Source organism: Macaca thibetana, chromosome 4 (genome assembly GCF_024542745.1).
Source record: "Macaca thibetana thibetana isolate TM-01 chromosome 4, ASM2454274v1, whole genome shotgun sequence".
NCBI classification, from domain to species: Eukaryota; Metazoa; Chordata; class Mammalia; order Primates; family Cercopithecidae; genus Macaca; species Macaca thibetana.
This window is the reverse complement of record NC_065581.1, coordinates 110007402-110023298: the sequence shown is the minus strand read 5'-3', so window position 1 is coordinate 110023298 and position 15897 is coordinate 110007402. Positions and strand designations below refer to the sequence as shown.

General features: G+C 39.5%; 1 protein-coding gene across 5 annotated transcripts in view; it reads left to right on the top strand.

The window, feature by feature from the left end:
- The window catches only part of OPRM1 (opioid receptor mu 1), a 121640-nt gene extending 107597 nt beyond the window's left edge, over positions 1 to 14043 (top strand). Inside the window, exon 5 of one of the 5 annotated variants that reach the window (XR_007724860.1) lies at positions 5290 to 5388. Coding sequence is in view for 4 of the 5 variants with exons in the window: in XM_050786795.1 (XP_050642752.1) it covers positions 2080 to 2178 (99 nt within the window). In the remaining variant the exon portion in view is untranslated. Of the gene's footprint in view, positions 1 to 2079; positions 2269 to 2591; positions 3600 to 5289; positions 5389 to 12811 lie in introns of those variants that run through there. The other 4 variants (XM_050786796.1, XM_050786799.1, XM_050786797.1 and 1 more) reach the window with 4 other exon arrangements.
- Positions 14044 to 15897: the final 1854 nt, after the last annotated feature.

The window sequence follows — 15897 nt, the reverse complement described above, 5'->3', positions numbered from 1 at the left end:
GACTCCTGTTTTGCTTGATATTCATGAACATTCCAGCTCTTCATTAAAGTTCTGAAAGTTGTTTCCTCTATTCTAATGTTACAATTTCCAAAGTTATCAGAAACCTGCATTTAAGAACACCTGTTAGAGTTTTATAGCTGATTATAAATCACCTTCTAAAGAGGATTAAAACAAGACAACAATTTTCTGTGGGTGATAAAAAGTTTTAGGACAGCCACTATTAAAGCCACAATTGATAAGGAAATTTGCTTACTTCTGTGGCACACAAAATTTTACACAACAGTTACAATTATTAATAACATACACTAAGTCATATTAGAATTATAGGAGTTTCCCATAACTTTGGAACATATACCAGTAACACATTTATGCAAATATAGTCTAAAGCAAGCAAAACACCATTTCACATTTGATAATGCTTCCTCTATGATTTTTATGCCAAATAAGCCAAATTTCACCTTTACATTAATGTACGATTAATGCTAAACCTAATTTTTAATACAATCTTATAGACATATTTACCCAATTTTAATGTTTAACCATAAGGTAAGATCCTTATAAACCTTTTGTAACCCTTTACATTTTTTTAATGTAAGAGCAGATCAGTGCTCTAAGAAAAACCTATTGTGCTTTTATTCCAATGTTGAATTTATGGAAAAACTAAATAATGCTCCTTTTTAGGCAATATGTTCACATACAGAATCTCTTACAATTAATCCTTATAAACCTTCCACAACTTGCTTAAATCTTTAGTTGTTTTCTTACTTAAAATAATTCTTTAACACTTTAAGCAGAAAATATTCACATTCTTATGACTTCTTATAATTTTTCAGCAAAAACACATTTTACTTTCTTTACACACCTTGCATGTAAAATTGTTTCTTTAGTAGTTTTAATTACATGTTATAAAGTTAACTCTTAGCAACTTCTATTCTGATGAAAACCCTGGTAAATTTGAGATTTTAATTGTGTATAGGTGTGAAGCCTACCCCAGAACACACCAGGCAGAAGTGCAGAAAAGAGCTGGCTCTCCAGCATAGTTAAGGGCATAACTAACTCCACATGTCCCAAGACCTTACCTAGCAGTAAAGCAGGCAAGTTGTACAGTAAGAGTCATAGTGGCATTTTATGAAGCATTTAGGAGACCTAACAACCTTTGAATTGTACAACATTTCTTGCATAAATTCCTTTTCACAAATCCTTTCACAACTTACACAGAACATCTGAGACATTTGTGGACTTTCTGACTTGCCCTTAACATCCCTTCTTTTAAACAACCAGTTATTTTACTTTAAGACAAGAATTTATCATACAGGATCCTTTTTCATATAAAATCTTTCTTTATAATCTTCTTTGTATAGCTAGTGGGTATGGCAAATTCCACATGTCCCCAGGTCTTATCTAGAATTTAATGCCTTTAAAGTAGGTAAATTGAATAATTTTCAAAAGTCAAAGAAACAGTTTGACCTTAAAGCATTTAGCAAGTCTGAAATCTGACCTTAATTTAGACCAAATGTCTACATTTTTAAGACATTTTATTTTACCAATCATCTTTAAAACTGTCTTTATTTCCAAAATATTGGTAAAGTCATGTGAACAAAAAAGCATTAAAGTTTCTATTTTTCTGCTGAAATATTTTATTTAAATGCTTATTTTTCTAAGCCAATTAATTAGAGCCCTTTTATATATAAACATACAACACATATAAATATACAGACAGAAGATTCAGCACTTGTAATATTTTCATTTGCCAGTTTCTTAATTGGATGACTGGCTTCAGGGTGGAGCCCTTGGAAGAACAGGTCCAGGAGAGGGATCTCTGGTGCCTCCTGTTTTTTCCAAGGAGTCCAGACAGAGTTTGAATGTCCACTTTTAATTAAACTGATATTAACCATAGCACTCTTTAATAAAGTTCTTTTAGAATTTCTTATGCCAAATGGCCAGTATTTCTGGCTTTTGACCTTCACCAATGGTAACAGCACTGGTGCTTAGAGAAAGGAAAATTTCAGACGATTCATGGAGGAGAAAAAAATAGACATGTTCACGCAAATATTAAACGTGAAATGACTCACTTTCTAGGTGGAATTGAACCTGGACTACCACTGTGAAAATGCAAAGCCTTGGCTACTGAGCTACAATGCGGGGCAGTCTCCATTTCCCTTCCCAGGAAGAGTCTAGAGTAGTTAATTTTGAGCTTGCAAAGGCTCGTAACTATTTAATATGATTTTTACAGCTGACTATGACATGAACCCTAAAATTCCTATTCCCTTGAAGGTGGAGACCAAGAGACGGTACTGCCACATGGTTAAAAGGTCAAGGTCCCAAGGTGGAAACTTCATCCAGTTTTTTTTTGGTTGGTTTCAAGGACGTCCAGCCAACTTTCTTACTAACCAGCTTGCTGGGGCTTACAGGTATTCTAAGCCCGTGTTCTATCCTAAAGCATCCCTCAACAAAGAAAAACGACCTCATAACACAAAATGCACCAGCTTAAGAATAGCCTTAGAATTCTTTTTTGCATTAATCAAAACTCTACAGAGGAGATAAACACTGATTATTTTATTTTATTGCCATTCATTCAACCATTTGCACAGAGAGGGAGAAGACAGAAATCTGACTGGTAAGAAATTCTTACTTTTTTGCCAGCATGCCAGGCTTCTGGGTTCCCTTTCCCTGAGCAGCCCTAGTGATCTGGCTTGTGGCACCATTGCCCTAGAAGCCAAGTCACATTATAAAGGAAAATTTTTTTTTCATTCTGGCCAGAGCAAAATACATGTGATAAAGCATAGACATTAGCCACTCCGCTTAGCACCCATATCAAACTAGCAAGCCTTAAATTTACCCCCAGATGGGCCCCGTCATCTTTAATCCAACCTCTGACTTGGAGTTTCAACACGTGGTCTCTGGGCAAGACAGTTGTCTTGAGTAACAGAAAAGATAGGAAAGGAAAGGGAGAGAGAGAAAAGCGTTGCCCGTGGCAGGGTGGGGAAGGTGAAAGGATCAGGAAGGCCAGAGAAAGACCCACCTGTTGCAGTGACACTGTAAAAGTTCAGGCAGCTGCTTCTCAGTAGCAAAAGGATCTTTACCAGCATTCCTATTAGTTCTCAAGTTTCCCCTTTTAGGGAAGAAAAAGCTCCCCATGTCCCACGGTCCTGTAAATGTCCAACCCTGTCATCCACAGCCATCAGTGAAGAGTGCAAGACAGATTATTCCCAAGAGAATAGCAGTTAATATCCCATAGCATCAAAGCTGTTCTTAGCCGAGAGGGACTTTACTGAGAGGGGTCTCTAATGCCCTAAATCTTAGAAGGGACTCTGACCGTCCTAAGTAGGGCCTCTAGCCCCGGTTTATAAACTTTCAATTGACTCCCCTCTTAACAGTTGCAATCAACGGAAGAATGCTTGATAACCTCGGTGATAAGATGAAAACCCAAGCATACTAGAAGTGTTCGCTAAAATTAAAAATACAGTAATTACTACAGAAAGATTTTAGTCCAAAAATCCAACTATAGAAACATAGAATGTGAGTGGTAGCACATAAGAAATAAGTCATGGGGATTTTATTTCATGGAACAACAATATGATGATATAAGCCATCTAACCCATTGAAATTATAGGTCTCATCAACAGAATTTTAGTATCTAGAACCAAAGAAATGTTCGCCTCACTCTAATAGACAATACACTTCAGGAATGAAATAAGCAAATTAGATTGTGTTCAGAGATGAATAACCAAGATGGCAGAGGGAATTAAAATAATTGCTCATGATTACCCTGGGAAATAGAAGGATCAGAAAGGACAACATAGCTGTCTTCATATACTTAAAGCAATGTGAATTGGGAATTGGACTTATCCAACATAACCCCACTTATTAAAGCCAATGGGTAGAGGTTACAGAGAAAGCTATTCCAGTACAACCAAACGCAAAAAAGTTTTTAAGCCACTTTCTTGAGACATGATTGACTTACAAAAAGATGTACCTATTTAATGTATACAACTTGATGAGTTTAGAATTTTCTAAGCTTTGAGTTACAGAGATTTTCTTGTTACTGGAAGTCTAATATTCAAACATCAGCATTTTGCCTACATGAAAAGGACATTGAGGGAATTCAGATGTAAGATTTGATGATTAGAGAATCAGAGGGAATGACCCTTTGAATAAGGCTTTTGGTTTTCTTTTTTTTTTTTTTTTTTTTTTTTTTTTTTTTTTTTTTTGAGACAGAGTCTTGGTCTGTCGCCAAGGCTGGAGTGCAGTGGCGTGATCTCGGCTCACTGCAAGCTCCGCCTCCTGGGTTCACATCATTCTGCTGCTTCAACCTCCCGAGTAGCTGGGACTGCAGGCGCCCGCCACTATGCCTGGCTAATTTTTTGTATTTTTAGTAGAGACAGGGTTTCCCCATGTTAGCCAGGATAGTCTCGATCTCCTGACCTTGTGATCCGCCTGCCTTGGCCTCCCAAAGTGCTGGGATTATGGGTGTGAGCCACCGCACCCAGCCAGGTTTTCAGTTTTCACATGTTCTACCAACTTCTTGTAGAACACTGCTACAGTGAAATGCTAATGGTGGTCCATGAATGAGAAGCTCTATAGACAAATGTTAGGAAATGTGGCCTATCTTATTTTGGTCATGGGGACTGATAATACGTATAAGCATTTAAAGGGCTTTGAAAAGCCTTTCTCTCTCTCTCTCTCTCTCTCTCTTTCTCTGTGTGTGTGTGTGTATATGTGTGTGTGTGTGTATGTGTGTGTGTGTGTGCGTGTGTGTGTGTTACATACATACACATTTTATTTTCTAAGCCAAAAATCTACAGTTCTCCAATTTATCTGAGCACAGGCCCAGTTTTTCAAGGGACACCTTATAACATCTCACAGAATAAAGGTTTCACTAAGCAATATTTAAAAGCCACTGCAGATAATCAGTCCCAGTTAGGCATGAAAATATTCAAAATTCAATGTTTCACTGAATAATTGGCAAAATCTCATAATTCTAGGCATTAATCAGAATCCTAAAATTGATTGTTAAACTCTTATTCTTACTCATTTAAAATATATGCTCTAAATACTTTGGTATACAAAAAGACATTAAAATTTCCTATCTCTGAAAATAGAGCAGGGTTTTTTTCCCTTTTGTTTTACTTGGGTTTTCACTTTTGTTTTGCTTTGTTTTCCAGTGATAGTATAAGAAAAAAATGTATGTAGCTTTGGAGTATAAATCACTGAATTAAACTATACATGGCTAAGAATAAGCATTATAATTGGCACATTGTTCTGTTTTTGAATGAAATATCTTTCCAGAAAATAGATTTATTTTAAAAGTCATCTAAACTCAACTGTGAGAATACCAAGGGCTAACAATTACAATATTTGCCTGTGAAAGAATGTAAGATTGGAAGCCAGAGAGCCTGGGTTCTGGTGCTAGCCCTAATGGAGACCATTTGTGTGAGTTTTTCATCCCCTGGCTTAAGGGTTGCTTATGGTTGCTTAAGGGATCCCTTCACAAGCAGGAGTTTCTGAGCTCTTTTGACTACTCAAGAATTAGGACTCATTGGCCGGGCACAGTGGCTCAAGCCTGTAATCCCAGCACTTTGGGTGGCCAAGGCAGGTGGATCACGAGGTCAGGAGATCGAGACCATCCTGGCCAACACGGTGAAATCCTGTCTCTACTAAAAATTCAAAAAACTAGCCCGGTGTGGTGGTGGGCACCTGTAGTCCCAGCTACTCAGGAGGCTGAGGCAGGAGAATGGCGTGAACCCAGGCAGAGCTTGCAGTGAACAGAGAACGCACTGCTGCACTCCAGCCTAGACGACAGAGCGAGACTCTGTCTCAAAAAAAAAGAATTAGGACTCATTTCTGGGTTTGACTGATTACGCCATTCAGACTCCAGGGCCAGCTTCTGTTGGTGAACAATAAATGTAATGACCAAAGCTTTCTCTTGTGAAAGAGAGATGTATTATATTGAACAAAATAAGTCCATATTCACAGCATTGGCAGATCAAGAAAGCATTGGCAGATCGGGTCTGGATCTTTTGGACTACCAGATTATTCCACCTCTCCGTGAATTCTTCTTTGCTGAAGTTGGAGCCTTTGTACTATAGATTCCATATGTCTGATTCAGGCAATGGAGCTTGGAAGAGGGGATGCGTTTCCTATTATTATTATTTAGGTACATGGAGATCTTTGCCTATGAGTCATCAGCTCCCAAGCTTTTCTGTATGGTTCTGTTTTTATGGTTTCTGTAATAAATGAGATTTTGAAGCCTGTTACTGGCTTAAACTCTGATCGGCTTCAAAAGTACCCAAGCCTGTTATTGCCTACAATTGTAACTTTGAATGGCATCACAAAGAGGAAAGAAGAAATGGAGGTGGAAGAGAGTGGCCGCAAAATAAAAATATTAAACCAGCTTTCCTCCTGCGATGCACCTGGGCACACCACTTCACCTCTCAAGGTTATGTTTGCTTCCATAGATTGACAAAGTGGAAAAGATAATCTCTTCAATTTTCTTTAGTTCCAAAAGTGCAGGAAATACACACCAATCTTTGTGTGGATAAAGATTAAAAGTTCAACTTCAGTTTGAACCTTAAAAGCTTTTCAAACATTTAATTTTTTAAAATATGACCAAAAATAGCCCAAGGAAATTTGCTAATTTACTTCCTGAAAAAACTATAGTTTAAAAAAATTGTTGACAAAAATAGAAAACCGATAGCAGAAAATTGTGTATCCAACATATGTGTTGGATATCTATGTATCTAACATATGTGTCTAAGCATTGTATCTAATGTCAAATGTCAAATCTACTGACTGTACTGTGGTTACCATCAGAAAAGAAACCCAGCTTTAGAAAATGGTAGAGAGTTCCAAAACTGCAAAGGAGATATCTTAGCAAGCAAGCAGGTTGGTTTGTCACAATTCTGTGGGTGCTAGAAATAGACAGTGTGACTCAGTAGACCAGAGAAAACCACTTATTACTCACAGCACAGTAAACAGCACAAGTATCAGCATGCTAATGCCAGTTCCTTTGCCTTTGTGTCTTGTGATGTGACACAATGAACACAAATTGCTGCTACACATACGATGAGTTGCACAGCAGCTGAGGAGCTCAGAGATACGGGTTCAGTGTCTTTTGTAGCAAGCAGTGAACAAATTAATCCTCCTTCCCCAGGAGGCAGAGTCTCAAAATGCTGTGGTCCTCATGTGGTCAGGCAGTGAAGGTTGTTAATTGACTATATGACTAGCTGTAGAAACAACTCAGGGTGAGAAGATAATTAGATCTTGCAGTTCAGCTCAGTCAGTAAGAATGGGCAGGGTTGTTCAGTGGACGCCCTCTCCCAATAATTGACATTCAGCCTAGCACATTCTTGGCTGAACTTAAATTTTTATATGATTATGGCACCCCATCAGCAACTTGAATTAGATATATTGACAAGGACTAGGACCAAATCTGTTTCCACTTATTTCAGTCAATACTGGATTACGGCTATTGTCAACAGAATCCCATCCATGGGATGAGGTCAGTCTGTAGTATTGACCTCAACCATGCACTCCAGGATCCCAGACTCAACTAAACAAGTCACAGAGAAGAAATAGGTCAAATTTCAGAAAAGCACCTAGCTTCCTTTCTTACAGTATGCATGGATTGCTCCACCATACCGTGGATATTAATCCAAACACAACAGGAATAGTTGGCAACCATACAAATTCTCCCCCATGCAGCCAGCCTGTAGTCTAAGGTCAATCGATGACCCATTTACAATCAGGGAGCGAAGACCGACCTGTTGATGTTCTATGGTTTGTTCCATCTCGTTGGCTATGGTAGCTAAACTTAAGAATAGGGTCCTGACCTGTCTCTAAAATGTGGATGCTCTTGCTGGGTAACAGTACTCACACTTCTGTATGGGAATAGAAAACCACATATCCCTCAGGCAGGATAGCCTTCTTTACCTAGGGAACTAACAAAGGGAATGAAATCCAAAGAGTGGTGCCATTGCCAATCATTGCAAGAACTCAAAGATGAACCAAATAGCAACCCCCACATGCGACAGTGGATGGATATCCTCTGGGCCACTCTCTCCCACATATGAACATATAACTTGATTTGGATCACCATGACCTTGGTTTGGTTAAGCTCTACGGGCAGGGTCACCAAGTAGTTGTCACCTGGACAGCCCTACATAGCATGACTCAAGGGCACTCGGTGTCAGGAGAAGCACATGAATCAGTATGAGCTGTCTGAGTGGTTGCGCGGGTAAAAGGGTGATTCATCTGGGAGAGCTGTCTTTGATACACCAGGCACGGTAGAATAATTCTGGACCAAGCAGGCCAACAGGAGATTTTCTGATCCCACAGCACATGGATGAGGATGATAAATTCATCTGATAAATCCAGCAGTGGTACAGGTTGGCAGTCAGAGCTGCTGCTTGTCTCTGATGGACCAGCCTCTCATTTTGCCAAGTGAGAGATTGAGATTCAGAGACAAAAAGAGCATTCATTTTTCCCTCCTCTGAGCACCTCCAGGGTCTAAGGTGTCCTTTCCCCAATGAAGTGGGGAGTGGTGCCAGGGAAGCAGTGAGTCCGGAATGCTAAGGGGTACCTCCAGGTGGAGATTGTTTCCCTTTCCAGAAGCCTGGAGTTGAAAAGGGCCCCCTGGGTGGTCTGCTGCAACAACCTGCTACACTGACCCAAGTGTCACCTGCAGCTTAGGTCCCCAGCCATATATGGCAGACTTTCTAATCAACTTGTACATAGGACTCAACAGGAGGCATGCATAGGTAAGGCATGTATTATCCCTAAGATCTAAATAGTCCAATTAAGTGCCAGGCTTCCTTTCTCTTAGGAGAGCCATAGAGCAAAGAATATTTTATTTATAGTCTAGGATCAACTTTTGAGTCTTAGTCCACATTGTTTTGGAGATTTTGACTTGGGTAGCTGGTCCTGTATCTTATCAGAATTGAGAGCCTTTCTGGGCCTTCATGTGATTTAGCATTGGCTAATTTTATTGAGACCTTTCAATAGAATATCATCAACATAGTAAGCCCAATTTCTCTGCAAAAAAAAAAAAGAGAGAGAGAGAGAGAAAGAGAGAGAGGCTTGTCCCATGTTTTGACTCACCTACTGGCGATAAACAACAGGGAAATTCAAGTAGTACTGCAACAGCCCAGTGAACATGTTTTGGAGGGTCAGCCAGGGAAGGGGTCTTAATCTTTGGGTGCAAAAGGGATTGAGAAAAATACATGGCCAAAGTCCAAAATGGCACACCAGGTGCAATCACAGAGAATTGATTCATTTACAGTCACAATGTTTGTAACAGCCAGGACTATAATACCAACAAAATTCAGTTGGCAATGATCTACCACAAGCCTCCAGATTCCCATTAGCTTTTTTTCACTGGCCATACAAAGCTGTTACATTGAGATACTACATTTTTCATTAGTCACATTGTATTTAAGCCTTTGATCAAGGCTATGGTTTCCTTTTCTCCTTCTGGAATTCTGAATTTTATTTTTTTAAACTTAGAAGAGAACCAAAGCCAAGTTGTGTCCAGTTGTGCATGCATCCTTCTCTCCCTCTCTACAAAGGGCTCTTCCAAACAAAACAATCTCCCCTGGACATCATGAATATTTACAGAACAAGGATGTAAATTATCAATAGCAATTACACATTCAGCCCTGGGAGCCACAAAAGTAGTAGATAACAGGGCTCTAAACAGCCCTGCCCAGTGGATAGAGTTACTTCCTTTCCAATTTTTTTTTTTTTTTTGTATCAAATCTGGGTAGTTAAATGTGTGGTCCTTACAAGAGAATGACCTCAAGAGAACTTAGTGCAATCCCTCAGGAGGACCTAGTACTTAGTCATTTGAGCATGGATATCAAAAAGCAACATAAGGCAGCACAGTGGCTCATACTTGTAATCCCAGCCCTTTGGGAGGCTGAGATGGGTAGACCGCTTGAGCTCAGGAGTTCGAGACCAGCCTGGGCAACATGGTGAAACCCCGTCTCTACCAAAAATACAAAAATTAGCCTGGTGTGGTGTTGCATGTCTGTGGTCCCAGCTATGTGGGAGACTGAGGTGGGAAATTGCTTGAGCCTGGGAGTGGAGGTTGAGGTGAGCTGAGATTGTACCACTGCACTCCAGCCTGGGTGACAGAGTGAGGCAAGAAAAGTAGTGGAGTCCTCTACCATGGAGGAAGAAACGCCATCTTAAAAATGCATTGGTCATCCTCTGGGTGAGGGTTTGTTGTCAAAGCTGTCATTCTGTCCAGGACAGAACAAGTCTAGGGCAGCTTCAGCCCTCAGGCCTTAAATAGATTCCTCCGTGGGATTTCATGAGATTTTATTCACTTAAGAAAACCTTCTTCACTTGGGCATGGTGCCTCATGCCTGTAATCCCACCACTTTTGGAGGCCAAGGCGTGTGGATCACTTGAGGTCAAGTGCTCAAGACCAGCCTGGTCAACATGGGAAACCCCGTCTCTACTAAAAATACAAAAATTAGCTGGGCATGGTGGCACATGCTTATAATTCCAGCTACTTGAGAGGCTGAAGCATAAGAATTGCTTGAATCTGGGAGGTGGAGGTTGCAATCAGGCAAGATCGTGCCACTGCACTCTAGCCTGGGTGACAGAATGAGACTCTGCCTCAAAAAAAGAAAAAAAAGGAAAGGAAGGGAAGAGAAGGGAAGGGAAGGGAAGGGAAGGGAAGAGAAGGGAAGGGAGGGGGAAGGGAGGGGAGGAAATGAAAGGAAAATCTTCTGGGATTGGCCATAATGTAGTCACTAAAACAGAAATCCAGGGTAGCAAACCTTATTGTGGGACATGATTCTGTCTAAATGACGTAATTTGCACAGTGTTTTAAAGTACAGGGTCCCACATGAGACAGCCTCAGTTCTGCATGCTCTAAGACATAACTTTCTTACTACTTAATTACACCAGTGCAGCAGCCAAGTGTCGAACAGCCCCTCTGTCTGCTGATCAAAGCACCCCTGGACTTCTTTCCTTTCTCTCTCCCCATGGATCTGCATCTTGGTACTCTCTGTGGGAATACATTGCCCTTCAGGTGTATACAATTGTAACTTTCAACTTGACACAGTTGTGCTTTCCTCCCTAATGGGGCCCGGAATGTTCTCTCGGTCCTTTACCCTATAGGAGAGCAAACAGAAACCAGGGCAGCTTGTTGGATTTTATCCCTCACTTTTCAGCCTCCATCTATTGGCTCAACTCTTGTTCATCAACAGATAGGACAGAGGTGGACCACTCGCTGCCCACCTTCTGCACCATTTGGACCAGAATATTTGCTACCAGACCCAGGGAGTTCACAAATGTCCCTGAACCCAGCTTATGAGTTCTTGCCTTTTTATTCTTCCAAAAAGTTGTTGTCTGTCTTGGCACCCTGCACTTTGTGCCACTTTGGGAAGAATCTCAACCCCTTAGAAGATGGCAAGAAGTAACAGGATTCCAAAGGAGATGACTAAGCAAGCAAGTAGGTTGCTTTGCCACTCTATAGGTGCCAAAATTAGACAAAAGACTCAGACAATTGACTACTCACAGCACAGCAAACAGCAGAAGCTTTAGCGTAATAGTGCCAGTTTCCCTACTCCCAAATCCCACAAGGCAATACGATGGGACCAGATGGCAGTACACACATAGTGGGTCATATCACAGTTGAGGAACCCAGAGCTTAAGTCTCAGCACGTGGGGGAGCAATAAACCAACCTCCCCTAGGAGCAAGCAGCCACATTGTGGTCAGTGCTGTGGTCACCTGTGCCTACTTAATTGCCTGTGTGACCAGCTACAGAAACGATCAGAGTCAAAGGACAGTTAGACCTTACAATTTCTCAGGGTCAGCCAGGGTGTGCAGGGACACTTCTGGCCATGATGGACTGCCTCTCCCTAAAATGAGAATGGCCTGACCTATTCTTTATTATTAGAAAACATGTACTGAAATATTTAAGGGTAAAGCAACAAATGGTTTAAAAAGATGGGGGGTGTGTGTGTGAGAGAGAGAGAAACAGAGAGAGAGAGAAAGAGAAAGAGAGAGAGAGAGATAGAAAGAGAGATAAAGCAGATGGTAAAGCACATGGATAAAGCAAATTTACCAAAATAAAATTTTTTTAAAATGATCTTTTATCCTTTTACACTTATTATACAAACATCTGCTTTTCTCCTCAGCAATATTATAATGAATGATAGCAAAAATTATTTGTTAATTACAAAACTTGTTGTATTTCCACAGTCCTCTTTCCTTACCTGAAAATACCAGGTCACATTTCCATGTGTCTGAGCAAATTTTGTTACTGTTCAACACAAATGCCAGCTTTACAGTGGCGATCAGGTGGGGTGTAATTCAAATCAGTTACAGGAAAAAATATCATTAATTTTGAGAATTGGGTAAAAATAAAAATATCTTTATCTGGAAATAAAGAAGATCAGAAGTACTGAAAAAAGCATTGCTTTTCTTTCAAAATGTTGATCAAGTCATAAATGATTTGAGGCTAAAGAGGGAGGAAGAGGGTAACAAAGAGGGAGAAAGAGTTTCGATTAGAAGGTATTTTTTCAAGGAAGGTGTCAATAATATCTCTACAATAACTATACAGTTGTTTTCAGTAGTATACACAAATGAAGAGCATATTCATAATGAGCCAGAAGATTATTCAAAATGTCTGAAGAGATTGATTAATGTCTTGACATTTAAGAGAAACTGAAACTTGCAGGTGAAAGTATACGAGAAGGTCTTCAGTATAGTTCCTATGGGCAGAAGATGCTCAATAAATGTGTGCTGCAACCACATCTGAAATGTTCACTGTCTTTGCTCTTTCTCTCCTTTCAGCTAGAAAATCTGGAAGCAGAAACTGCTCCATTGCCCTAACAGGATCTCATGCCATTCCGACCTTCACCAAGCTTAGAAGCCACCATGTATGTGGAAGCAGGTTGCTTCAAGAATGTGTAGGAGGCTCTAATTCTCTAAGAAAGTGCCTGCTTTTAGGTCATCCAACCTCTTTCCTCTCTGGCCACTCTGCTCTGCACATTAGAGGGACAGCCAAAGTAAGTGGAGCATTTGGAAGGAAAGGAGTATACCACACTGAGGAGTCCGGTTTGTGCAAGACAGCCAATGGAACCAAAACCCACTGTGGTATGTGAATTAAAGTCATCATAAAAGGTGACCCTTCTGTCTGTAATATTTTGTGTTCAAGCAAATATTTACGACCTCATCAAAGAAAAACCATCTTTTGTTAAGTTCACCATAGAAGCACATAAAGTAAATGCTACCTCTGATCAAAGCACCTTGAACGGAAGGTCCGAGTCTTTCTAGTGCTTTGCAAGGCAATGGATCCATTATTCTATTTTAGATCTTTAACGTTTACCTTAAAATTTGCATCTGGCTAAGGCATCATTTTCACCTCCATTTCTTGGTTTTGTATTGTTTTAAAAAATAACATCTCTTTCATCTAGCTCCATAACTGCAAGGGAAGAGATCAGCATGAAAGGTAATCTAAACCACAGTCATGTGTCAGCTGTAGAAAGGTTGATTCTCATGCACTGCAAATACTTCCAAAGAGTCATCATAGGGGATTTTTCATTCTTAGGCTTTCAGTGGTTTGTTCCCCAGTTTTAAATGTGCAATTTTCTTGCTCCTATTTAAGTGTTCACAAAAGGTAATAGTCAATGAGCTCATCACTTCATCCATGCAGGAAGTCAAGCATTAAAATGTACTCTTTATTTCTCACTGATTTCTCCATACCGCATGCTCCCCACATATTATTTTCTTTTTTTAACTCAGCTCAGAATCCTTATGCCTTTTGAATCAGTGTAATAAAATGGCAGATGTTTTTGTTGATTGCCAGAACAGTTTAAACTTTTTTTAAATAATAGATCCAATAAACATAATCTCAAGACAGACTCAAATGACCATATAAGGAAGTGTGTCATCTATTTTTCAATCCTGTGTAGCTACTTGGATGTGAAATATTAACAATGGCCCAAAAATATTTTCCTGAAGATTGTGTTTATATAATGTTACCACCAATATTTTGGTCTTTTTGATCTCTGCTAAATGTCAAGATTTCCTTTGTAAAGTGTCAATCTTCTAAATAGTTTCTCTAAGACAATTCTCCTCTTTGACTGATTTTCTTTGTTGTGAAACACAGTAGAGATTTGGCAATCACCCATTTTACTTGATCTAGGTAGACAGCCAAGTCAGATGGCCCATGCCGAGAAGCTCTCCATTTTGAACTTTTGTCAGCATTGATTAAACTAGTCAAATAACCCTTGTAGTTATCTATGAAGATACAAGTGAAAAACTAGGCTGCTGACTTCTGAGTATTCCTGAGTCTACAATCTGCCAGAAGACTCCATTGTAAAATTTGTATTTCTTCATCGATCTGACAAGGCACAAATATGTGCCAGATATCCAAAAGCGATGCTTCTAGAAAACAGCTGTCGGGATCAGAATAACTGAATTTACTCTCAGATCTATTGGCTATAGTTATGTGGACTCAACCCGTCTCTCCAGTAGATGGGAAAAAACAAAAGCCAAAATAAGTGTTCTAATGTTTCCTTCTGATGAAGTTTCATGTTTGCTTATAATAATCTCTATTTCTCAAATATTATGTTCCATAATAGATATTATGTTTAATTTTTTGTTTTCTGACAAAAGTAGCTAAAACTAGGACCTTAAAAAGATTTAGAATGTTAAAAAAGTGTACTAGTTTGTATATATTTACATATATACACTACTAGAGCTTCCATAAGTAAAATGGATAATTCAAACAGAGTACAACGTAATATTTGTATGTAAATAACAGAGGAGGAAAATTCATGCTTTTCATGGGCTATGATGGTTTCTCTCAAGGGATGACATAGTATTGCTTTTGCTCATCAGGCTGTTTTTCGACAAACATTGTTTCTGCTTAATACCAGCTCCTAGTACGAATTATCTGGCAAGTTGTTGAGAGCAACTTTGCCTTCAAGTAGGACCTGATCTATCTTTTTCCACAAATGTCATGCGTGTGAACAAGTTTCTTCCATGTCATCTTTGAGACTCTATGCAGAATACACAATAAAGGGGGTTATTTTTAAAATAAGACATTCTAAAGTAAATAATAAATAAGTGCATTGTCAACATTTTTCATTCAAAACCATTTTTTAATGTAAATTTGCTAGAACCACCTTGCAATTCCAAGGCAAGTAGAGACATAACAACCCCAACTCAACTAGATGGGCTAAGGTTTCTGATAAAATCTGAAGATAAAGAAAGTGGAATATTCTGATTTTTTCTTCCTTCTAATTTTACCCTTGCCTAAGGATGTGATTTCTTTCTGGGTTGGTATCCCAGAAATGCAGACTATAGATATGGGGCAGAAGCTTTGCTTCTTCACCTGATCACTTGCTGTGGAATTTCTAGCTTATTCTGTCCCAAGCAGTTAGTGGTATTTTCTCTTTCAGTCTCCACTGTTATTTTGCTCCTTCATCCGTCTTTCCTTGCCAATCATTAGAAAGGGAAGAAGAGGAAAGAGACTTGGCTGGGGCAATTGTGAATCCCTAGGACCCTGCTATTAATGTCCCCATAGGAAGGCGCTATCTGTCCTCAGAAGGGGATTTGATCATACTTCTGTTTTAAGCCTCTAGCTGTAACATTGTAGACCCACCTTAACAGCTTGATGATGTTGAATAAAAGAGTATAGCGAAGAAGCTAAAATTTGAGCTTCAAGGTCATGCAAACCAACGTCTCAATACACTTTGAAATTTTTCGACTTTATGGTTTTGAGCAACATATTTAAGCTCTCCTAGCTTCAGTCTTCTCTTAAAACCGTGGATGATAATAGCAACCTTACTGAATTGTGGTTAAGATTAAGTGACATAATACATACAAAAAGTTTGGCCTACCAGGCAGCCAATGCTTCCTATGTGCAGTGA